We start from the raw sequence: 26,528 nt of genomic DNA, 5'->3' as shown, positions 1-26,528 counted from the left end.
TGTGAATGTATCACCATCAATTTATGTCCAGAATCTTCACTATGCAATAACGATAATCTACAGTTAGCTTGTACATTTCCTTGACTTTGCACTGAATATGTCACCGTTTTCCCTGAGGCATTTTCAAAACAGCCTATTAAGAATTTCATTTTGTTTAAATTATTGTGCCACAAACAATGCTGTAAAACATAATAATGCATCGTGTGGCTTATCAAGGAAACAAGAAAAGTCCCTGTAGCAAAACCTCTGTAATCAGGGACTCTTGGGATTACTTCTCACATTTTAGCCTCAAGACTGAGGATGACGTTTCATGTCTTTGGGAAGGATTTCAAGGGCCTTGTCAGTATGGGTAATACACGCTTGGGTCTTCGCCAGACTTGTGAACTGCCAAACCCTTTAATGGAATTTGGAAGCTCTGCAGACTGTCTGGGAGCCAGACATATACACTATCCATTCTGACAAGACATCTGCCTTGCTTTCAAGTCATCCCATGTCTCTAGTCTATAACATAAGATGCAGCCATTAGTTATTTTAATTCAGCCTTTTGCCTGCCCCCTAAAACAACTCCATGTCAACCTAACCCGATGTAAATTATTTTTCCTTATTATCTAAAGCACTTCACAAAAGTTAAGAACACCATGAGAACACAGGTTGTACTTCTGACACATATCTGAGACATTCTCAGCCATTGGGTTGAATGAGGCTGCACTAGATCATGTTTGCATGAATGGAAATGATATAAAACGCCTCCACCCTCCTCGTCTAAACTAATTTTAGCTAGTAATTGAATGCAACCTTCTGATAGCCTGGAAGTAGCACTTTAGAAAACTACTTTGTGTATCTCTGAAGCCTCATTCATGCTGCCACTTCATGAGGTATTTTCATCTCTTAACTCTCCACTCTAAGCCACAGTACTCAGCCATAATGAGCTAAAAGCCTGTAACATTCAAGAAGCAATTTGAATGCCTAATTTTTATTTGAATTTGCTTTTGTTCAATGTCCAGATTTACCTCTGCTGCACAGGACTTAGCACTGCAACTAATTTACCTCTGAAACACAGGATTTGGCACTGTGGTGTTTTCCCATCACCCACCCACAGAGAATATGCAATATGTGGAAGGGGTGGAGAGAGGGAAAACATATATTCCCAGAACAGTAGCATTCCTGAACTATCAAGGAGATGGAAACAAAAAAATTCTACCATGTGCTGAATATAAAATGCTTTTTCCTAACTGGAATAAGCAGAACATTCCACCGCGTGAAGTAAAACACTGGAAGCACTTACATGCCAAAACACCATATATAGTATCTTCTTAAATGGCACTTAGTAAGCAACTCAGAACTAATTTATACAAGTGTGTTTTGCTACCTGTATGGGTGTGTGAAGCAGAGGTGTTCCATAGGAGCTTTTTAGAGCATGTTCTCATTGTGTTCCCATGATTTTGGGGCCAGGTGTCTCATATTTTATGGCTTCGGGTTGCCAAACACCTGAGAATAGGTGGCTGGGCAATGTGTAAATCAAACCTCAGAAGCCAAACTATCTGGCACCACCCAAAAAACAAACACTGTTTCTGATTTAAATGATTTAAAGCAATGCAATGAGTATGCACAATGATGTTTAGGATGTTTCTTAGTTTGCATAATGATGGTGCTGAGAATTGTGTGTGCATATTGGTGCACATAGCACCTTACAGTGTTCCAGAGGCAACATAGAAAATTCCCTGTTCTCAGGGATTTTGCAAGCTAAAATAGATAGTGGGAAATTATATTGCTTGGTTGCAGAGAGGAACAAGGATAATATGCAGAAAAGATGTGTTCAAAGGAAGGATATGAGGAAATGAAACCCTTCTGACTATCCAAATTTAAGAAATCTATCTTCCATTTTTAAAAGGTGAAATGATATTTCACAGTGGTCAACGTCATACTATATGTTAATATATATAACATATTATGCTATTATATCAAATTATGCTATTATATCAAATTATGTCAAATATTATAGTCTTATCTAATTCTAAACCATGCCAGCAATCAATAACTCTAGTTCTGTGCAAATCTCTTAAATTTTTGTCTTCCTTCTTTTTCACCTATGCCGCCGGTATATACCCTAATCATAATGTACATAATATACATTTTGCTTTCCATTCTAGAACTTAGATCTGATTCTTTCCCCTGTATTTTGATGCTATTTTAAGGTAAAATCCCTCAAAAGGTGGCCAGGAAATAAAATCATGTTTCCTAGAAGGAGTGTTTCCACATAGGTTCTGCCACTGGAGTTTATGTGGGGCTGAAGTTAGACACATATGAAAGCTAATTTCTAGGAGATAGGGGTGGGGTGAGCAGAGTTTTGATAGAACAAGAAAATTTCTTAGATAGTTTTCATACAACTCAGACCTATTTCTATATAATGTGATGTCACATACCTGCACAATCTGAAAACATAAATGCCCGCTTTTAAAAAAGTATCTGAAACTACATAAAAACCTTGCTAGCACAAATCCTGAAAACACATCAGATCCTTTCTTTTGTATTTTTCTAAAATTAAAATTAATACTGCAAATCAGTAGCTTCATTGTGGCTTTAAAAATGTTAAAGGTTTTTATATAAATTTTCCAGCACAATGGTTTAGCCATTTCCCACTGTTACAAAGATTAACAATCTAAGTCAATGTTTGAAATGTAAAAGTGTCTTTCCACCTATCCATCCATTTTTTTATATGGACTAGTGTCATATCACACTTTCTTATTCATTTCCCCAAAAAGCTATTGCCCTGAATCTGTCCATGGCCCCTAAATGATCTATATATCTGACTTGAATCAAGCCTGAGCTGGTAGCTATCAGCAGGTGTAAATTCAATATTGCAAGACGGATCCATTAGTATCTGAACACTATTAATGGAGCCAAGAGGATGAAGCCCATTTTTCCCATTCCAGAGGACAAGGAACAGTTCTCTTGCAGAAGGAAAGCATTCAGTCACATCTGTCAGCACCAAAATGGCATCTATGGCCCTGTTTGCTGCTGAATGAAGATGAGTGCTCACCAGCGGACACTGGCATCCTCTTATCAGTGTGATTCTCTCTCTGCCCCCTTCACATTGCCCCCTTACAAATATAAGAAGAATTACCGTACATCGTACAGAAAGGGTATTGCTTTATTTCTAGAAAGCAAGTTCACATAAAACATTGGGAACATAAAGGCACACTGCCTTTTGGTAAAATTAATTTAGACTGGGAAAAGCACTGCCAGACCAATATGCATACAGAGGCACAGAATTGAAACATGATGCTAAAGACGATGAAACTGAGAGAAATGCAAACATTGTCACTCTGATTCAGGACACACAGGGTTCTTGTACACTTGGAATTCTACCACAGTTTCCGTAATCACTTCAGTGGTTGAGGGTCCTTCATGACATCCCATGCCCTTTTAAAATGTGGGTTTTTTTGGGGGGGGGTTATTGGATTGTTGCTGTTGTTTTGATTGCATATTTTGTGGTTCTATATTGTGATTTCATTCTGTGAACAGCCCTGAGACCTCCAGGTACAGGGCGGTATATAAATTCAATAAATAAAAATTGAGTGCAGTGGAGATGCATGTGGGCAGGGACTTCACAACACTTCCAAGAATGGGAAAATTCCTGACGCTGCATAGTCCATATATATGAACCACCAGCCATGAGGAGCAGTGTACAAGAACTGATTTTGTATGGCATTTATTAGTGTTAAAGGGAAATCTAAAAATTAATTGCAATGATGTCTACTCAGTACACAGAATAAAGTAGTAGAATTCTGGGCTGCAGCACATTAAAATACAAAGAGCCATGTTTTCTGAAAGCTTACTACATACAGTAGGTGTCTTTGATTTGATTTTTTTTAAGGGATCATCTGAAAAATCTGGAAACACTTCCTTGCACCCATCCCTACCCCCAGCAACAGGCAGCACAAAATGTAGGCGTCTTTTTCTGCTATCCTACACTAGAGAAGGGTGGGTTTCATTTTGTTTTTTACCACCCTAGTACTGCTGCCAGGGTGATGGTGATCATGCCATTAATGTGCACTGTGATTTACAGAGCATGAGCAAGAATGTCATGTACTTACCCAAGGGAGCTTATTAACTAAACTTTGACAGTATGGCCAACAATGGAAGGGAGCAAAGGTAAGGGAGATGCATGGGTAACAAAGTTACTACAGGTACTTGTCTGTTCAAAAGATATCACCTATTTGTAGCTATCAAGGGAGAATCATCAATTATATGGCAATTTTTTTTCTTTTAAAAACCTCCTTTTTAAAATGCAGTGCCTGCTTTTGTGTGTGTGCGCGCGCGCACACACACACACTTCTGCTTTGCTTTAGAAAGAACACACTAATTTCTTACCTCCCATTTTTCCCTTGTGACTCTAAAATTGTTCTTATCCTACATGTGATCTTATGCCCTGTCATGGAAAATAACAACTCACTCTTTTAAAATAATAGTGTAAAAGCTGCAGAAGAGAGAATCTAAAGGGCAGACTCGCAGAGATGCCTGCCCACATTTGTGTACCTGTGTTCATTCTCGAGATAAACCAGTAATAAAGGAGGAAGCTAACTGCATCTGTATGCATTCCCATTTATCTTGATGTCATCTTGTCATCGTGAGATCCAACTTTTAATAAAGTTGTCTTAGCTTCTGGCGGAGGGAAGAGTTGCTGAATGCTCATATTTACTGTTAAAGAGCAGAAGGTTAATAGGTTCAGTGTTGTCATTTTCTGCATGTCAAGGATGAAATTTAATATTGTGCTGAGGGTGGGCTCTCTCTTATCGGAAGCCTTCCGTAACCACAATGCTGTCTCTTGGAAAGAGCACATCTAAGGTTGCTCTGGGCTTAGTTAGTGCAATGGGTACATCTGCTACAGACATGAGTTTGCCTCTAGGTCAGGGGTGGGGAAACCTTTCTCAGCCTGAGGGCCACATTTTCTCATGAGTAACTCTCCAGGGGCCACATGAACAGTGGCCAGAGCAATGGATATGACTTTTTCCTTTGGACAATAGGCTGCATTTCCACCACACACACCACAGTTTTCTATATGTGTGAATATTTCTCCAGCCTTCATCCATTTCAAGGAAGGAGGGGAGCAGGTTGGCAAGGTGTGTGGCCTCAGCATGGGACCCAGACATTGATTGCCCAGGGACAGACAAGGACTCCTGGAGGGGTTCATTTGATTCCCAAGCCTAAGGTTTCCCACCCCACTCCACATGGTCTTAGTGCAGTTTCACTAATATGAATGAAATCTGAGAGTTTCCACTGTCCCTTTTATTTTAACCTTGGGATACAAGCTAATGCACACATAGGGCTGCTATGCATTTTACAGAAACATACAGTCCACATGCTTCCTGTAACATACAAGACCAAGCCATATTTATTTTTCCTGATTGCATGTTCAAGCTGCAGATAATCACGATTTACCCTGAAACGTGTATATATTGTCCTATGTACCCTTGGTGTGCAAGAAGGGTAAATTAATGTGGATAATTTATATGGTCCACATATACTATGGGGAGTACACATGGATTACTGTAAAGTATCATTGTTTTTTGTCTTTGCCATGGAACACAAGTTCACTTGGGGCCACCTGAGCTCTTTTGGGCTTCCAGCTCTTTGTCAGCAAAATGAAGTTGTGTATGCTGGTCAGCATCTGCTGTCTAGAGACCCATGCCTGGGACTTGAACCTGCTTGCTTTCTTTGCCTTGCTCTGCCCTGCCTCTCCCTGTCTCCCTGTCTCTATGTGGACCATGTCTCAGCTTGCCTGCAGAGAATTATAAGCATGTCCCTCCCATTTCTGTGGTATGTGAAGGGGCCTATCACAACATGCCATGAAGCACATGGTGCAGTTCTCATGGCAACTGGACTGCCTCCATTTTGCACATGTGACTGTTCCGCCGCTACCGCAATGCTAAAATGTCTAGGAACATACTAGTTCTTTAGCATGTCAGGAAGAAAACTGAGCTCAAAGTCTTTTTCCTTACATACAAATATATTTTAACCTGGTTTTACATCTGCACAGATGGAGTTGTTACAGCCTGTACAGACCCTGTTTTATGACTGGGTCAACACTTTCTTGGAAGTACAACTCAATTAAATTAAGCATCAGGAAGAACTTTATGGTGGTAAGAGCTGTTTGACAGTGGAATGGACTCCTTCTGTAGGTGGTGAAATCTCCTTTATTGGAGATTTTAAAGCAAAGGTTGGATGGCCATCTGTCATGGATACTTTAGCTGAGATTCCTGCATTGCAGGGGGCTGGACTAGATGACCCTCAGGGTCTTTCCAACTCTACAATTCTGATATTGCCATGAGCATAACTGGACTGATGCAATTCCTTTATTTTCTCCCCCTTAACATGCAGTATTTCTGCCATTGTGAGAAAACATTCTACACAGCTTTGTCTTAACAGGAGGAAAAGGAAAACAGCTCTGTGATGCATGCAATGCAGAAAGATCAAAATGCAATTCTGTTTCTTTATTGTTCCTCTTATTTCATTTCCCAACATAACAGTAGCTGCTTCAAGCGACAACAGCTGTGACATAATTACGATTTAACATGCCACTTGATATGCTTGTCATATCTGCAGATTATAGATTTAAATTAATTCGACAAGAGAAGCCCCAGCAGAAATGCGAGAAATCACCTGATACGCCTACTGGTCACACCCATAGAAGGTACTACTACTATTATTTTAAAGAAAATAAAATGATAGAATAGACGTAGTACAGTTCACTGTCAAAATGCAGAATTCAGGATGCAGGTGGGCGATTCACGCGGTTGAATGCTCGTCCATTAAAAGGAATTCTACTTCCACAAATAAAAACTGGATGTCACAGGGAAGGCTTGGCTACATAGCAAGCTTTCTGTGTTCGGTGCTTGTTTTTGCATGGAGAGGCATTTAAACCATGTTGCAGCTCCCCACCTGCAGTCTGACCTGCACAGAGAACTGGACCTAAAAAAAATTAAGCTTGGGGTACTTCCTGATAAGGGACCTACTTTGCTCAGATGAGGTACCTACTTTCCAGAGCTCAGAAAATCTGATGCTAAGCCGAAGTGTTTCACTCAGTTAATTTTGGCACATTTAGGCAGCTGTTTTGTGTGTGTGTGTGTGTGTGTGTGTGTGTGTGTGTTTGAGTGTGTGAGAGAGAAGCATCCTCTGAACATTGCCGAATTTTCATTGAGGGAATCATTTGACTTTGTTCTGCAGGTGCTTACTTATATTTGATGAGTTAGCTGTGAGTGTTTCTCCTCCGCTTCCTTTATTAAAACAAAACTAAGTCACTACTCCAAGCAGCAGCATGGCTGCACTCGGCGTGGCGGATGGGCCATGAAGGCAAAGACTTGGAACGGGAGCTGATCTTTTTGTAGGTTAAAAGAAAGAAAGAAAAAGAAACACTTGGCCACCTCAGTGAATGTAAGTAACCCCTTGGAGAGTTTTTGGTATCACCCTCCACACACACGCTTGCATTTGCGAGGAACAAATGGTCCAAGTAAAGTGGTGCTGGGGGATTAAACTCTGCCTTAATAAATTCCCCCTTTTTTGTGGAAATGGCAAAAGAGTAGCACAGTTTCCTCAGGAGCAGGTTCTTTCCCCATAGCTTTTAATTTTACAGTTCTACTTGGAACATTAAAAAACAACAACCCGCGTGGCATGTGAGCTGTGTGCATTAACAAGCACTTTTGCCCGTATCAGCCTGCCTGTGCATTGAGTGCCCCGGCATCTGAGGTGAACTGGATGAGCCTTTTTGGTAGGGAAGCCCCACTTAGATATCTCCCTCCCTAGGGAGTTTCACCAGGTGCCTGCTCTTAACTTTTTAGCACCAGGAAAATACTTTGGTTTTTGTTCCATTGCTTGTTCTCCCAGGCTTTTAAAGTGGTTTAACTTATTTTAGCAACTGTTTTAATGCTGGCTATATAATGATTGATTTGCTCTGCTATGTTTTATTCACTTGCATTGATTTTATCGTATGGATTTTATTGTTGTTGTTTCTACTTTACAGTGATCTGCTCAGGGAGCTGTCAGGTTGAAGGGCGGTATTAAAATATAGCAAATAAAATAAATAAACAGCTCTTATTCTACTAAAACACCAAGCTCACCAGTTACCTTGGGGCAACAAGGCTGGCCCATCCATGAGGCCAGGTGAGGCAACTGCCTCTGGTGGCAGGATTCATAGGGGCAGCATATCCCAATGTAGATCTTTATTCCCCTCTCGTTCCTGACTCAGCCTTCTCTCCTGGCCAGGATGTGGGGAGGCACCATTTTGTGGTTCGCCTCAGGTGCCTAAATTTCTTGGACCAGCCCTGTATTTTCCTACTGTGGATATTAAAATTAAACTTTTATGATAGAAACAAATGTGTTTTTAAAGATGCTTACATTTACCAGCTGAACAAACCAGTCAGAGGAAAGAAGGTGAGAGTGGAAGCTCCACATCCAGCATCTCCACTCTGAAGAAAGGCTTAATGAATTTTGACCTCAAAGTACACCACTGCTCTTCAAATGGGGCTGGGGCAGGGGTGCCAGTTCCTGGGGGCCCAGCACTTTTGAGCCCCCCTCCCAACTAATTTTATTTTTAGGGCCACCCCCTCATGTCAAAAAAAGCATGGGGCAGAAGAGGCCAAGCACAAGTGTGGCATGGCTTCAGTGGCCATCTCCATCTCTTCCTCCGCCTACCACAGAGGGGAAGTAGAGGGAAGTAGCTCCTGGCTGGTGGTGGCGGCAGCAGGAGGAGGAAGAGGACGAGGAGGCTGCGCACCAGAGAGAAGAGCTGCGGCCATGGAAGCTGCACTGCCGCCATGTTTGGCTCCACCTCCTGGCTCCTCCCGACATCCCGCATGTGGTGTCACATGCGCGATGTCACAGGTGTGACATTGCACCCTCCAAATCTCGCTCACAAGTTGGTGCCTCTCAGCTGGCATGGGTTTTCCCTTGCAGAAAAGCGTAAGCCAATATGGGCAGTGGAGTGTTTTTCCTCCGTATCCGCATGAACAAAAGCACCAAGTGGACAGGAGGTGCTGTGTGCTAGAATAAAAGACAGGGAAAGAGGTGTTGTGAAGTGATGGTAAATTCACCTTCCTGATATGACAGAGCCCATGCCAAAGCACAAATGTCTGGGGAGCACTGTGGCTGCCTACTCTTGTGGAGATTGCACTGCTCTTCCGTGGTTGTAGAACCATGATAGCACCATAAAAAGCCAGTGAGCCAAAGAGTGGTGATTCCCATATCTGGGAACTGTTTGGCACAAAGGGATTCCGCCTCACTTGTTTACAAGTACAGTGGTACCTCGGGTTACAGACACTTCAGGTTACAGACTCCTCTAACCCAGAAATAGTACCTTGGGTTAAGAACTTTGCTTCAGGATGAGAACAGAAATCGTGTGGCGGCAGCGCAGCAGAAGACCCCATTAGCTAAAGTGGTGCTTCAGGTTAAGAACAGTTTCAGGTTAAGAACGGACCTCCAGAACGAATTAAGTTCTTTAACCCGAGGTACCACTGTAGTAAGTGTTCTGTGGTCTTCCTTCCCTCCCATGTTAGGAATGGCTTATTTACTTTATGCACTTATCAGGCTAGGCATAAATGTCAATTTGTTTGTTAAACATGCCAGTGGGGAGGGGGTTGGATGTTAAGCAGTTAATTCGGGTCCCTATCCAGAGGCCTTGCCACTCAGGCCCAGTATCTGTGTGAACAGAAGGCCTGAAGCTCTCAATTTTAAAGCTCCAAAGGGTGATACTGAACATGTCACAGAGTAATTTACATCCGTAATTTAAAGTCTGTTCTATATTAGGTGGAATACTCCTTTCCACCTCCCTCCCAACGAACAGGCTCCTCAGACGCTGTCTTAATAAATAGTTGGTGCTCTCCTTGTATATAAATAATGGTTAGAGCTTCCTCAAGGGCATCAGAAACACTGAAGCATAAGACACCAGTAAATACAAAAGGCAAGAGGTGCCCACATTGGGTGGCGATATATTCTAAAGCACTGCTGTGGATGAGCCGACACTTTCTAGATGCTGAGGCTAACAAAACAAGGGCAGCACGCTCCCAAACTGGGAATCGTAGCTGCCGCAAGAGGCTGTGCTTGAGTGCTGTTGCGTGAAAAGTGGCCACTATTGAGAAAGCCAGCAAAGGGAGTAGTAGGTTTATCACCCTGCTGCTACTATATTTCAGGATGTGTTTGTACGTTTAAAAATTCATGGGCACCATCCATAATTTATTTCACTTTTGTGCTTTAATTTTCCAAAGCCGGAGTCAGACAGACAACACACTGCAACGTCGCCTCCCTCCTCTGTGTTCTCATCGAGTATCTGCTCGTCCTCCCTGTACTGTCCCTGGAGAATGGTTGCCAATATCAGGATGCTGTTTAGTGAAGACATGCAGCTGCAGTCTCCACAGTGAGGCTCAGAGAAGTTCCAAAATTTTCAAAAAATTCCAGCAAGAATCTCTGCCAGAAAACCTGTGGGGTTTGTTGTACTGATGGAGAGGAGGACAAGGTTTCCAACAAATCATGAGCACATTCCTACTGCTTTCGGGATTCTCCCCCCCCCTTTTTTATTTAGCAGATTACATGTCCTTGGTTAGTTTCCTCATTACCTCTAGAAGAAAAACACATCATTTTCAAGCAACAGTAGGAGGGGGAATGTTTCAATGTTTCCTTAAACCTAGCTGCATCTTGTAGATGAAGATACAAGATGAACTGTTACCATGCTGAAAATATAAAATCATGTGAATAGAGAAAAAAGTATTATTATTACTATTACTATTATTATTATTATTATTAATGTGATCAAGTCCTGGGTGGGTTATTTTTAAGTCTCCTTTATCTTTGGGGAGGTCAGTAGATGAATAGCACATATGGGGGAAATGTATGCTTTTCCTAATATTTCCACAAATGCATTGCACAAATGACATAGGGCATCATATGCATGAGACACATGTCTGTCTGCTAAAGCAGCTATCAAATTTTCACCGAGAAGGACTTTCTGACCTGTTATTTCACACATTGGTCCACTGTGGCTTAATTTTGCATGGCTTCTGATTGTTTCCTTCAAGTCTAACTTAATCCTAACCATGTTTGCTATTCAAAATATAGGGGTTTCCTATGGCGCATTATTTACATTTCTGTTCACTTACTTTATTTTACAACATCTTGAAAAACTGTGAAAATTTTACAGGTTAAGTATTACTTCCACTCAGTAACACCTCTGTCCACCTGTAATTATCCTTTCAGCTTTGCATAATAGAAAATATATAAATAAAGAAAATTCGTGGATATTCAGTGTATCCCTGAGTGCCACTAACAAATGAGATAGAGTAATTTTGAATTATCTAAATAGAGAGACACTGGCAACCACAGAAAGGTCAGCATTAAATGCCCCTTGCCCTTGGTTATCACCTCTTTTAGGTTCTCTGTTGTTGTTTTTTACAGCTGTTTTGAATCGTAATTGCCATTTTCAGGACTGCTATACATTTAATGCTCATATGCTGCCAGGGTCATAGCCAGAGATTTATATTTTAAAGGTTTTTTTTCAAAATAAAAAAAATCCCCACCTCCAATGATTCTATAGTATTTAAACTTTCAACATTCATAGAGACACTATGCAGTGAGCTGCTTTGCACATAACAGTGCCGTAGTGCAATTGCACAAGTATGAAGGAAAGGAGATTGTGTGGCTACTTCTCTTCTGGTCCTCCTGCTGCTTTGAGCTAAGTCTTGGTTTGCCGTAGTATGTTATCCAAAATGGGATTCATGGTTTGTTTCACTCCAGACAAACCATGGATTTTAACCTAGGTTTGTTTTTGGGGTTTTGGAGGAGACAAATCATGAGGGTGCGCTCAGATGACATGCTAAGCCAAATCATGGGGAGAGTGCAGAGGCCGTGGTCTCCTTCCTGGAAACCAATGCACTTGTATGTACATTCTTAGCCGTACATGTGGATCAGCTCTCTGTATGTATACAGCAGTAAGGTAAGGAGGTATAAAAACAAAATCTTACCTGTAGGAGATTTTGAGTTCGTAATAAATAAATAAATAAATAAATAAATAAATAAATCTTATTTTCTATTGGATAGGGGATCATGAACTTTTTGCCTGTTATCTGTTACTTCTAGTTTACACGTGCAATAATATGGCACAGCACTTCTCTTATGAGAGAGAGGGAAATGGAATGAACTCCGTTGGTTAACATAAACCAAGTAGCTTAAATAATTACTAAATTTTAAATAAAAATGGGCATTTTCAGAACTTACTGTAATCAGCAATGACAGTGACCAATCCTCAAACACTTGTACACATCAAGCTCTGATAACTTCAGTAGACTTATGTATATTATTTGCGGCAGCCCAATTCTTCAAAGGGGTCCATTTATACAGTCAACAAAGTAATTTGTTATTGACAAGGCTTTTTTCAGCCAGAACTCAGTTCTGGCACCTCTCAGGTAGGTGCCATTGCCATTATAAGAGAACAAGGGAGGTGTTCATGGTGAGTTCCAGCACCTCCTTTTCTAGAAAAATAGCGCTGATTATTGATAAACCTTTTCCGGGACTGCCTCACTAAACACTGCTGGTGATAAACTGTGCATGCTTGAATGCCCCTCCATGCAAATGAAATAAATGTCCCCTGCATGTAGAAAGCCATCCTGTAAAAATTAACAGTTCAGCTTGATAACTTTCTATGGCATGATAACTTTCCACATTCAGAGAATTTCGTTGTTTTTTTTCATGGGGGGCTTATTCAAATGTGAACCATCTTTCCACCTGTAGCCTGAAGTGGCGCAGTCTAGGAAAAGCTGTATAGTGTACACCATGGGTAGGCAAACTAAGGCCCAGGAGCTGGATTCGGCCCAATCTCCTTCACAATCCGGCCTGCAGTCGGTCTGGGAATCAGCGTGTTTTTACATGAGTAAAATGTGTCCTTCTATTTAAAATGCATCTCTGGGTTATTTATGGGGCCTGCCTGGTGTTTTTACATGAGTATAATGTGTGCTTTTATTTAAAACACATCTCTGGGTTATTTGTGGGGCATAGGAATTAGTTCTCACCTCCCCCCCAAAAAAAAATATAGCCCACACACAGACCCCACAATGTATGAGGGACAGTGGAATGGCCCCCTGCTGAAAAAGGTTGCTGATGTCTGGTGTACACATTTGGGAAATGATTGTGTAAAAATGGGTTGGTGCAAATGCTTTTGGGCAGGGTACACAAACTGCAGCATTTTCCTATCCACACCTCAGCAGGACCACCATAGGACACTTTCCAGGGGGAGCATGTTCTTTCTCAACAATGTAATGTTCACAATCAGAGAAAAGTAGTGAAAAGTCAAGCTAAACACACTTCCCATTCACTGCAGCTTACTATTCAGATATTCTTAAAACAGTTGAACTTGAAAATTATCAGGCTGTGGAGTGTAGCCCTTCTGTGCTTTTTGTAACCTTTAGTCCAGAAGATGAAAAATTGTGATTTGCTATCTGCTTGTACAGTGAGTAATGATCCTATACATTCACACAAAGTCGATTTCAGAATTCCTGATTTATTTTTTTAAAGGAATCTAATGAAAAGGAATTGTTCTAATTATAAACATAAGACGACACATAAGTATTGTTAACGGAACTAATTTTGAAATATGGGTGGCCAATTGCTCACCTAAAAGGAGAACGAACTTGATTACAAGAGGCGAGAAAGTGAAATGGTGGGCATTGGAGACAATTGGCTTTATTAATAAACAATGCTTAGCCTGTGCATAGTGCTTTTAAAGCCCATCCCATCCCATACATTTTCAAGGATCCTCAGAACAATCTTGCAAGGTAGGTCAGTATTATTACTATCTCCTGTACTGCAGGTCAGAAGCAGAGGCCGAGAGCCTATGGCTTGCCTAGGGCTATGTAGGAAGGTCACAACTGCAGTGAGACATCAGCCCCTTAAGTAACTTCCCACCACTGTACCACCCTTGAGCAGCCAAAATACTCTTACAAGGTCTTTAAAAAATAATAATCTGAAACGAGAGTGTAAAGTAAAATATTTTGGACAGCCCACTCCAGCTTCCTCTGTGTTTCATTCGCTTTATGCCCCCCGCCCCCCCTTCTTCTACTTCTTGGAAGACCTGCTGGGCAAGGAGTTCATCTTGCTATGCATTATTCATGGAATAGCTAACATAATGGGGTCTCCTAGACCTGATACAGTACATACACACGCACTTAAGTGTTCTTGTGAAAAATATTATACCAATGGTGCTGGAACTAAAACCTATAATTGTTATCTGTCTTATTAAACAACTCACTATTCATTTGAGGAGGAAGGGTAATGTTGCTTCTGTTGTTTTCAAAGTTCACCAGAGAATCACCTCAGCCTTCTTAATGGACATTTCTTTTTCTTTTTTCCTTCTCCCCCTTCTTCACCCTCTTGTCTACCACTCTTATTCCTTTTATTTTTTCACATTTTCATACTCTCAATGTGAAACACCCTCCAGTGCTGGTTATCCCTACATAAGAGTCTTCCTGTGTACCTCAACCCCATTGACTCAGAGGCATCACCTTCTTTAGTATCTCAAGAGAGGGGACACTTTACACCTGAACTGCAGCACTGAATTTCTCACTGTCCTTCTCTCCTTGCAGCCACTTGACAAAAAAACGGCAGATACTTTGTACAGTTGATTTTTTTTCTTTCAGAAATAGCTGTGTGGGGTGGGGTGGGGTGGGCATATTGGGACCATGGAGTAGGAGGAACATTTAAACCTGTTGTCTGCACCATAAGCCCAGTCAGAATCCACATCTGCCATTTGCAGTAGGGGAAAAGCTCCCTCCACTTCACAAACATGTTGACAACCTTTTAGCCCTTGCACACACTTCTGCCGTGTCCCACACAGTCTCAAATGCACACCCCACATATACTCTCCTATCTCTTTCCGCCATATAACGTATGTTGGCTGCAATGGGGCAGACACCAGTTCACCATTTCTTCCTTCCCCTTGCCGTTCCTGAAACATGAAATATCTGCTGGAGAACTGCCTGCCTGCCTCAAGAGCTTTGCAGAAGCACACAAGGGCGATCACCACTAGGAATTAATCATTACTACAGAAGGCCTCTGTACAGCCATTAGTGGGGGCAAAGTCAAGTGAGCTGAAATGGGGACCACACTGGGAACGGATGATTTGCAGGTGCTTGAGAGGGAGGCAGAAGCAGAACCCGGCGTTCAGAGGCAGTCTTGATATGAATCCACCTGGCTCAGAGATCTTGCCCTGTCCCATCTCAGGCAGATTGTGGAAGGATGAGCCACTGTAAGCTACAAGAATGAACCAGAATGCTGAATCCAGCTCTTCAATTCAAGCAGCAGAGTACAATTAATTTCTGATTGTCTGTGTTGGTCTGGACCATTTCCCCTGAAGCTACATATTACATGCATCCATTTGAGATCATCAGAAGACTGGCAAAGGCTGTAATATTGTTGGCTTTTGGTGGTGGGTCCTAAATGCAATTCTTGCTAATGCTTTAAAGAGTGATTCATAAGCTTCCTTTGAAGGTTATATTTGCATGATTATTATCTTATATATTAGCAAACAAATGCATACCATGCATTTGGAATACTTGAGTGGGTACATTTCAAGTGGATTCACATTGGCACATATATACACCAATTTTATTTAGAATTAATAATTTTAAATGGATTTAAATTGACTCTTTTTCTTCTTTTTTTAAAACAACCATATGCTATCACAGCCAGACCGAAGAGCAATTTTAATTGGAAAATAACCCACGGCTCCCTGGCATATTTGACAAACAACATTCCATCCCAAAGAAACAACAGAGGAAATTGTGTTATCCATTTATAGCAATTATAATATAGCCACTTTCCCTCAAATAGGAGAGTTTATTTCACAGCTACAAAATTGCATAATTAAATGTGCTCTTTTTTTGCTTCAGATAAGATTCATGACGAAGCACTTTGCAGATCATGTTTCCAAAAGGTTCTTTTGTGACATCAGATTTTTTACCCTGCCTCTCAAAAACACACACACCACAATTAAATATCTATATTTAGTTATAAAATAAGCCACAATCCAGATAACCACCATTTCAGTATGTACACAGAACATGAGGCCAGAATTAGAGGTTCATTTAAAATTTGCCTAGACACAATATAAATCTATGGGTTGCTCTTAAAAATGAAAATCTGAAAGACTGCAAGGTAAATGTTGTGATGCAATTTTCAGATTATTCCAGACAGGCCTCACACAGTCAGTCCTAAACTGTTCATCAGACTGAAGTAAAATTTCAAGCAAATCTTATTTTTATCCTCATGCACTGAGGAAAACCAAGAGAGTGTGGATAGGACAAGTAAATATTCTCTCTAGGAATGTGTACTCATAGTCATGTTTGCATATCCCTGGTTTTTAAGGTAACATTTGCATCAACTCTGTTTGCTCAGAGCTAGATTCCTCATACTGTTGTAATTTGTGGTATTTTATTTCAATGGGTTGTGTGACCCATATGAAGAAAGTGTTCTTACATGAGCATACAGAACCACTCCAGAAGCCATACTGGGGTGCCAAATAATTCAGTATAAGGCTACTCAACGCTAACATAACTTTGTGTTATGTTTCTTGTTGTTTATTTTATTGTGAAATGAGTCCATTCCTGAGCTTCTCTAAACTTAGCAGGAAAAATACACTTAGTAACAATTGGAAACATTAGTAATTTTGATTACCAAAGCTGGCATAACCTAGTATGTATGAGAGGTGTTCTGTGAATGAGAAGCAAATAGAAAGTTGGATCTGAAGCCAGGAGATCTTGGTTTAGTTGCTGGCTTTCAGCAAACCACCATAAGTCAGCCTGACTTAAGGGTTGTGGTGTGTGGTCCATGGAGAATAAACTGGGCAGTGTATTTAGGAAGGAACTTCACAAATATTTTTAGTTTAAAGTGGTTATGTAATCCAAAGACTGACTAAAGACATTAAGAGTTTTCCTATGTGATGTTGGGTTGCAGCCATTTAGGATGCTCAAAACTGGACTGGATGAAAGTTGCATCTTGTTCTGCTGCCAGCACAGTGACTTGCCATGTGCTCCTTGGAATCTTACAAGTAAGGCTAATGCAGCAGCCCCCGCAAGTTGTCTGTTGTTCCCACCAGCTAGTACTTGGACATACCATTTCATTGTCATCCCTAATAGCAGTCGAGAGAACTATCCTCCTTGAGTCTGTCCAATATTTTTAAATAGAAATGGGCCACCTTAGGCTCATCCTGAAGAGCATGATAAGGGCTTATCATGAGAAAGTCCTTAGAATGCTCTCTGAGTATTCAACTTGATGCAGAAAGCATCGGCCATCCTTCAGCTGCTACCCATCCTGCTCTCCAGAGCGAAAAGAAACAGAAAGCCATGGAAGGAGGGAATGAAGGATGGACTGGTAGAGAGGTCTACCCCAGCAGACCATCTTTCTGGTCAGAAATGGTATCTTCTGCCAAGGAATCATGGGGTTTGCAATCCAGCTCTGTGAATTACTGTCTGCAAGGCAAGCAGCCCATGCAAACCTTCTGCCTTCATTGGAGCATTCTACTGGGTGGCTAAACCATGTATTGTGAAATCTATAAATTAACTGCCTGTTGTATTGTCTGCCCTGAGCCTACTGGCCAGTCTATTTCACTGGCCAGCTTAAAAAAAAAAGGGTTGGGGAACCTGTCTATACAATTCAGCAGCACCAATTATAGTTAGGGAAGGATTCCTTTATAAAAGTGCTTTTTGTGCGTTTTTAACTACTTCACATACATTGTCTCAATACTAACCACAGGCTAATAGATGCACAAATCAGAGTTACAGGTTTTCATATGTTGCTAAACTGCTAGGTAGGCAGATAGAGGGGTCACTGTTCCTGAGTGCAAGGAAGAACTACCTAAACATGCCTGAGAGACTCCAATAAATCTTTGACATGACTACGTCGGTTCTGATGAATGCTCATTGCACAATGGAGAAGAGAAAAATGCACCAATTTCTTTATTTCGTGGTATAAAAATGTGGATTTATTCCATGAATGAGAATCAGCCTCAGACAACTTTCTAGCTTTTATTTCTTTGATATATTACACCACAGTGGATTTACATTTTTAAAAAGGGGGTTACAAGCACCACTTAATGGTTGACAGCTTTCTAGAAATGCTGATAAATACTATGTGATTATCCCCCCCCCCTCAGAAAAATGCACTACATAAAGTATAGTCATACTCTGTGCCACTTTATTACAAATATTTCTCACAAGATCTAATCAAGCCACAGGTATATACCAATTTTCAGTCCAAGCCAGCAACAACTCCAGGCAAAGTTTTACCATTGATTCTTGGGTGGCTTCCCAAGTGAAAAGTGGTTGCAAGATTAAGCTGTCATTTGGCTGACTATGAATTATTTTCTTTTTCCCAGGTGCATGGACTAGTTATTACAATTCAAACAGAAATATTTTTAAATGAATTTGATCACTTGACAAGTGCCTGTTGATAACCCACTGCTTTACTCTTTATTGCAAGTAGATATTTGGAACCTATTTTTGTGCTGAACAATTTGAACCAAACAGTGAAATGCTTTTGGTCTCTTACAGAACAAACTAACCTAAGGCTACCTAAGGGCTTGGAGCAATATCCGGCTCCCTGAGTGCATGCACAGGGGACAAGCTGCAGAAGGAGGAAAAGTGTTCCTGCCCAGTTCTGTGTGAGGGCCTAATCATGTGCAAAACCTACTGCCACCCCAGAATAGTTGTGCCACTGAACACATGCATGTTGTCAGGCAGGAGGGTTTGGCCACAGAAAACCTGTGGTGACAGGGAGTGTATTTCCTGCTGGAAGGTATTCAAAACCCCATCCTGAATCCCATGAACTGGCACTTAGAACAGAAGGGGTGGGGGCTGAAGTAATGCACTCACCCACAGCCCTATGATGGCAGAATAAAGGATGGACATAACATGCCAGTCTGGGCAACTTTTTCACTCTTTGCTCCCAGCTCTGCAGGACCAGACTAACAAGTGCTGGGAAACGTCCTCTCCTGGGGATGGGGCAGGGCGGGGGGGGGGGGAAGAGCATTCTTTCTCCCATGATTTATTTTAGCACGGGGACCAGTGCTCTGGTGTACATTCGCAATATTAAACCTCCACATTACAGAACTGGATTGTGTCCCTACTCTAATACATTCTGGCGTATATATAGAGCATGTCTACTGTTGTTGTTTTTTATGTGCCTTCAAAAAGTGAATATAAAGCAAGGTGATTAATATTGATCAAGTAATATCAGATCTTTTCCATCGAGTGAGGAAAGGTATTTGCCTTTATTTTATTTACCACCAATAAAACTGATGTGATCTGTATTGTGAAGCACTCATGGAAGACTATTTTAAAACTTTCAAAATTGGCATTGCAGTACAAATATATGCATTTCCCAATATTTTAAAGACAGAAAACGTGCATTCATCAGCACAAATGTTGATATATTATTGGGGATGGGGTATCCCTGTCTAAAGAGAGTATAGAACATCATCAGCAAACAGATGCCAACTACTCCATAACCGTGTCTTTTAAAGGAAGGAGTATTTTGTTACCTAAATGTGCAACGCCATTAGGCTCTTGAGAAATGTGTCTTGGGTGGTAAGATTGGGATTTTTTAATGCCTTTTTCAGATGCCAGCCAAAGAAATGTTTGTTTTGGTCTTCATTTTCCATCTAAAAATTTTGGACGGGCCTTTAGTTCTTCACAACAAAGAAGACCAATTCAAAGAGAGGAAACGCGGAGAGTTTCTGTGTATAGTCTTTGGCTCTGCATCCCAAGACATCTTCTTGGATGCCCGCACCCTTCTCAGCAGAGAAGGAAGGAAGAAACGTCTTCAGAGAAAGCAGTGCTGTGTACCACATTGGATGTTGCCTCCCGGTAGTCAGAGATGGTGAAGCAGGCATTGATTCTCTCAGGGAGAGGGTGGGGAGCACTTGAGAGAAAGAGAGAGAGAAAGACAGAAAGAGAGAGAGAGAGACCAAAGAGATAAGCAGACCTGGGGGACTTCAGGACATTTACAACCTAAATATAGATTCCCCATTTTTCCCTAGCTGCATAATTGACTATATCGGTATCATATGTCAGGGCTGCACAATGTATGACCTACCATATAAAACTCAGTCCACCAGCCATGCATGGCAGCATTTCATGGGCTGAAGAAACTTCCAGCTTTTCATGCCCGCCTAAAACAGTAGACCGGGGGATTTACAGCATGCAGCATTCCACATTGCAAGACTTGTTGGCTGCTTTTGTTTTGGTGTACCACAAATTGTGCAGGTCTATCATATGTCATATATACTTGTTTATATAAATGTATATTCTAACTGCATAGGATAGGTTACAACATTTCAAAATTTGCCAACATAATGAATATTTTTATTGTTGTATTGTGCTAAGAAGCATTTAGAATAAAATAAAATAACAACAACAACAATTAAAGCATGCTAAAGTGAAACTTGTGGCACCAAATAGGATTAAAACCAATCCCCAGCACACCTCATCTTTCTTTTTTTCCAAAATACTTCACAAAATTATATTCTACTCTTTTCCACAATACCCAAGAAAGATAACAACTGTTTCTGAAGCTGTAAAACAAAACAAAATGTCTACAGATTTTACAGTTAAGTGGAATCTAATGTTGTTACAGAAGCTCCAGCAGCACCAAAATTATAGGGAAGGAGTTTCAGATCTGAGGTGCTAGGGCTGAATAACCACCCGTCTAACCTGTGAGGGCAAAGCAGATGGCCCAAGCCACCTAGAGCTTTAAAGATCAACACCAGCATGTGGCCGGCAAATGAAGTTGCAGAAATTATCTTGAGTAAGGGAAAATAATGTGAAGGAAACATCCAAACAGCCTTCCATTTAGATCTCTTCCAAGTTTTTATTTTAGCAAGTTGGATCCTCCTAACAGAGGGTCCATGTTGTGCTCGGCCCTGGAACTCTTCCCTAACCGGCTTATGGGCTGAGCTTGCCCCACTCCAAGCTGGTGGTGCCACAGTTATGCCAATGGCCTTTAGCCAATCGGCAGCGTGGCAAGGTTGGGGGTATTTATTTGGCAGCGTGACATAGGGACCTCCTTTTGCTTCGCGCTTTGCACCCACCCATTAATTAGGTCGTGTTTGGCCTTGCTTTGGACTTTGGTTGGTCACCTGTTTTGGAATGGGGGCTGGGTAGGATTTTTTCCCAATGTGGCAGATTGGCTGTGGCCACTTGGTTTTTGCCTACCTCTTAGCAATCGTCACAACTTTGTAAGGTTTGGTGGTTAGGCATTGGCTTAGGGGAATGTGGGGAGGGGAGGTGCGGCCATCACCTGCCCCTCCAATGAACAGGGTATTCTGTTAAGGGAATCCGGGGGTCTGGATCTCGTCCGAAGCCCAGAGAGGGGCTGGGGCCATGCCAGGACCCCCGGAAACCCCAGGGGTGAGCATCAGTCAATATACACTGACAGAGATCTCCCTGCTGGTTGTTTACCCTTCCAGGCTTCCCGCAGGGTGGGGCAGGAGCCAGTTATAGTTTTGATACCAATGCCTAAGTCAATGCCAGTCACACTTGTGTATTTAATAAAGCTGTGGCCAAAATTTGCCCATTAACATTTAAACTAGATTCTGTCTCCACTGTGTCTTTATTTCCATGAGGGATGGGTTTTGGGGCTCGGAGCCCAAGAAGTTTGGTACACAGCTATGTTGTGTGTTTGTGTATAATAATTCATACCCCGCCCATCTGGCTGGGTTTCCCCACCCACTAAGGCATATGGACAACTAACCTGGTATTCCAGTCTTAAGAACACTGGCTGCATCTGCACAAATCTGGAAGATTCACTTCCATATCAGTTGTCATGATATCTGAACCTAGACAGACTCCAGCTAGTCTTATCTTTTGTTAGTGGAAAGAAGTCACCTTCAAACCATAGTTAAGATTAACCACAGTTTAGCATTCGGTCCTACCATTTTGTGGTTACTCTAAAGTGGAAGTTGTAGCTTCAGATCTCACAATTCAAAAAGCGCCTCAGAAGATATCTTTCTAGGAATCATCCCTCCCATTTCACCATACCCCCCCTCAAAAATAATGATTTCTTAAACCAAACAGCCAGGGTTTGGCTTTTGAAGGGGGGAGTAAAAGAACAGATAAATGGTCCTTGTCAATTCAGTCCTTTGCCACGAGAAAGGAGAGAATGATAGATACTTTACACCACCCCAAGAGTGCTTAGAGCTGGGGCCCAATTTTTGGTCATGATGACCATGAAGCTTTGCCTCTACCATGTTCTGACTTGTTCTGTACAAGGTTATTTCGGCAAACATTTAGCCATTTACGTTGTTCAGCTCATTTTTCATAAAATAGGTTTTCACTGGAAATTCTGTAAAAAATTAAAGGATGTAAGGTGTCTTGGTTTTTGCATTAAGAGCATTACAGTATTAAACAAAATTCCAGAGACCAGATGTAGTAGTAGGACCATCCATTCATTTCAGTAGTTATAGTCTCCTCCATCCTCTAATGCCTGCCCTGTCCTGCATATTAGCCTTTAAGCTCCTGCTACAGAATAAGCAGGGGTAAGCAACAGTGATTCTTATTGGCTCTTCCCTACTTAATTTTGCAGCAAAGTTGCTCTCAAGGAACCAGGCCTCACATAGATCAGCAGTCCGCTGATTTGATCATAAGTGCTGACTTTATAAGGAAGAAAAAATAATCCCCTTGCTGGGTGTAAACTACCAGCATCTTTACCTTAGGGTTTGTCTTTCCACATTTCATTTTCATGCTTCCTACCATGTGCCTCATAGCCTGAAGAGCTTTATGCCTCTATTTATTACCTTAAGGATTCCCCTTAGCATACTAGGAAGGATAAATTAACTAACACAACTTCTAAAGGCTCTACAAAACTGCTGGGGAGAAGGGGAAAAAAACAAAACTCCAAGCATTGAAAAAGCTAATGAAACACATACATCAGAAAAGGCAAACTCCCCAAAGTGTCTGGCCATCAGAAATCCGTGTGTATGTGTGTCCGTCCATGCACAGGTTGAAACACAACCACACATCATTTTGCTTTCTTCTTTCAGAGAGGCTTTTAAAAATACATACATATTGAGGACTTTTATTAAATGAAATGGCACTAATTTATTTAATTATATGACATTTTCACATGTTACATTCAGCGGCACCAAACCTACTCTCTCCCCACCACACGCTAACATGCAAACATGCCTGCATATTTTACTGAAGGTGACATTTCAGTGAAAACCCTCCTCACCTCTGCACATACTTTTATAGCTCCAAAGCAAAGGGTAAGCACATCAGAGTTGAATGAAGGGGAAAATAATGCTTGATGAAACATTACCTAGGTGGCTCTAGCCAGTCTGGAGAAATATTAACACTATAGTGTAGCATACTGTAACCACAACGTCCCATTTTCATCTTTGCACCATGTTCCTATGTATGGAAGTTTGCAATATCCAAATTCATTATAAATCAAGACTGCTGGCAAACAAGCCGACATTCTCTTTGTGACAGAGGATGTTCACAGATAACTGTTTCACAACAAATTTGTGTCTCAGGTGCAGTGCGATTCTCTTTGCCATTTATTAGGATTTTGACAGACAACCAAGCTACCCTTCTGGCTTGACAGAACCTACCTTGGTATAGTTTGGGTGATTGTGAACCCAGTCACAGTATTTTCAACTTCTGGCTTAATATTGCTCTCCTATATATAATCACACTTTCTTTAATTGCAATGTGAGTAAACAAAAGTCAACTGTGAGTCCTCTTGAATCCATCACATACACATGCACCTTAGAAATAGGTTGACCATGCACACCTTCCGCAAGATCAGGTTGAAGTTTCATGCTTTGAGCAGCTAGTCTGATCTGGGAGAGGGATGGAATGGAGAAGGGAGATGTCCATGCTGACTTGGTCATGCCCATACAATGGAAGATGGCAGGATCCCCAAGCATCTATGGGTAGCTGGCTTCAGGAACCAGGCCTGTTGGCAGACCAACTCTGCATTACAATCAAGATGTCTGCACATGTGCTATGAAGGCTGGCAACATTAACCCCACCAGTTGGGAATCCCTTGCAGACAACTGCAGCACCCGGAGACAGGCCATCAGGTCATGCATCTACAGCAGTGACCATAGGAGTGATGAGTGCTAGGAGGGGCACACAGAGAAAAAAGGCCATGGTGAACCTGCAGCAGCACAACCGGGTACTTTCATCTGCTACAGTTGCAACATGCCTCTCCCCTATTGGTCTCTACAGCCACAGCAGGTGCTGTAAATCTCCAATGGTTTGACTTCACCCCTGAAGGCACTCTCTTCCATTGTCTCCCAAGACAGGTGAATGCCAACAAATGATGAAGCCCTTGGTTTTCAACAAAGGGCACAAAGCACAGATGAGCTGAAAGAGCAATGGGGAGAATATTCCCCCATTCAGACTATCTTCCTCCAAATCAGCCATTCTCATTTCCTGCCCACAATCCCTACTTAACGCTCCGCCCTCCCTACCATCTGACTTTGCTCACCTGTTTTGCTTCTCCATAAGTGCCCTGATCTTGCACTTACTGGAGACGGTTCAAAACGTTAAAGAAAAAGAAAAACTAAACACTTGCCAGTGGAGTTCCCAGACTTCATTGATTCTCATTAAAAGGCACAATTGATTGTAACAGATGGAGTCAGAGTTAGAATTCCAAAAGTGACAAGCTGCTCGACATTTGCAGAAGAGATTTTCATAATCGAAAGTTTACCACCCAAAAAGTCACACTTCCTTGCTGTTGCACATAGCAGACTTTGCAATCAGAAATATATGCTTGTTCATTATTGTACAGCACCACACCTAACACAACCTTCAGTGCTTTATGAAAAAGTGCAATAGTAGTTTCCAGGTGTTGTTGTTTTGTTTTTGTTATTTTTAAACATATTAAAATATTCCCTTTATGTACAAAACATTGCAGGTTCTCATCCTTACCCTACAGGGAGAAGTGTCAGAGTGGCCACCACCAAATCCACAGCCATACAAACCAAACCAGGAGAGAGGCAGAATCGTGCTCTGTGTGATCAAGCGATGATAGTGGGACTGACTCAGTTTCCAGTGGTTCTAGGCCAGCTCAGCTTGTCCCCCGCAATGCACCACTTGGGGGCTTTATGTGGGCTTCCACTGTGGGAACCCTGTGGTGGTACTTGTGTTCACCTGCTCTTTCAGTGTGGTGGGTGGAGGCAGGTGGAGATGTTTTGATCTCCCCTACACAGCAGGTTGGGGACGCGGGTGGCGCTGTGGGTAAAACCTCTCAGCGCCTAGGACTTGCCGATCGCATGGTCGGTGGTTCGAATCCCCGCGGCGGGGTGTGCTCCCGTCGTTTGGTCCCAGCGCCTGCCCACCTAGCAGTTCGAAAGCACCCCTAAGTGCAAGTAGATAAATAGGGACCGCTTACTAGCGGGAAGGTAAACGGCGTTTCCGTGTGCTGCGCTGGCTCGCCAGATGCAGCTTTGTCACGCTGGCCACGTGACCCGGAAGTGTCTCCGGACAGCGCTGGCTCCCGGCCTCTAGAGTGAGATGAGCGCACAACCCTAGAGTCTGTCAAGACTGGCCCATACGGGCAGGGGTACCTTTACCTTTTTTTTACACAGCAGGTTGGATTGCTGCTTTAGTCTTCTCCTGAATCATGACAGGACTAACACCTTGCAGTTATACAGCGCTGCCTCTCAAACTTCCCGGATTGCTTCACATGCATTGTCTGCATAGCATAGTCTATATCACACTCTACAATATTACACTATACTATGTGTGTTCTGAGAGGAACTTGATTCACAAGCTTACCAGGTGGCCACAGGCAAACCAGTATTCCTCAGTCTCAGATCATGATTCCCATCTTCAATATGGAGAACACATATAGCAGTGGCAGACCTTATAGGTTGTTTTAAGGTTTACTGAGATAGTGTATGAGAAGCATTTTAAAATGCCTTTGCATCTTACATTTGTCCATCTTCTTAAACACACAGTGCATGCACTTTCCTCCTACATTACAGTATTTGGAACAGCTGCTCTCCACCCCTGCAAGTTCTGTTTCCTCTCAGAGGGATAGCTAGGCATTCATGAAAAATACTGACAAGAGATGGGGGAACGATCCGAAAGATTCAAGTCTGTCCATTCACATTTGCACAACTCGGATTCACAATATGCTGTAACTTGGAAGCAGTGGTGAGAAATATGCAAGGAATTGCACAAAGTATGCAAAACAAGAGCATGCCAGACATACACCCAAGACTTCAAATATATATGTGATATAAAACGTAGTTTTAAGGCAATTGGCAAAATAGAGGGTTTATCTATCCACTGGTGATTCATCATATAAAGTTGATGACCTGTGCTTGGCTTTGTGAGGAGGTCTGACCCACCCTATACCTGTACGCACCCTACACTTGAACGCACTAAAATCTGAATCTAGAAAGATCAACCTTCTGAGATATGGCTCCACAGGAAATAAACAAGGCTCCAATATAAATACTGGAATAATGGGTTGTAGGT

General features: G+C 41.9%; 1 protein-coding gene across 10 annotated transcripts in view; it reads right to left on the bottom strand.

Annotated features, from left to right (window-relative positions):
• The window catches only part of PCDH9 (protocadherin 9), a 753,026-nt gene that overhangs the window by 527,168 nt on the left and 199,330 nt on the right, over positions 1-26,528 (bottom strand). Inside the window, exon 3 of one of the 10 annotated variants that reach the window (XM_053384704.1) lies at positions 19,734-19,953. The exons of the other annotated variants lie outside the window; for them this stretch is intronic. Within the exon in view, the coding sequence (XP_053240679.1) occupies positions 19,933-19,953 (21 nt within the window). The 3' untranslated portion in view covers positions 19,734-19,932. Of the gene's footprint in view, positions 1-19,733; positions 19,954-26,528 lie in introns of those variants that run through there. 10 annotated transcript variants of the gene reach the window in all.

Source organism: Podarcis raffonei, chromosome 4 (assembly GCF_027172205.1).
Source record: "Podarcis raffonei isolate rPodRaf1 chromosome 4, rPodRaf1.pri, whole genome shotgun sequence".
In the NCBI taxonomy this organism is placed as follows: domain Eukaryota; kingdom Metazoa; phylum Chordata; class Lepidosauria; order Squamata; family Lacertidae; genus Podarcis; species Podarcis raffonei.
The sequence above is the reverse complement of the archived record's forward strand: the minus strand, read 5'-3'. Positions and strand labels throughout refer to the sequence as shown.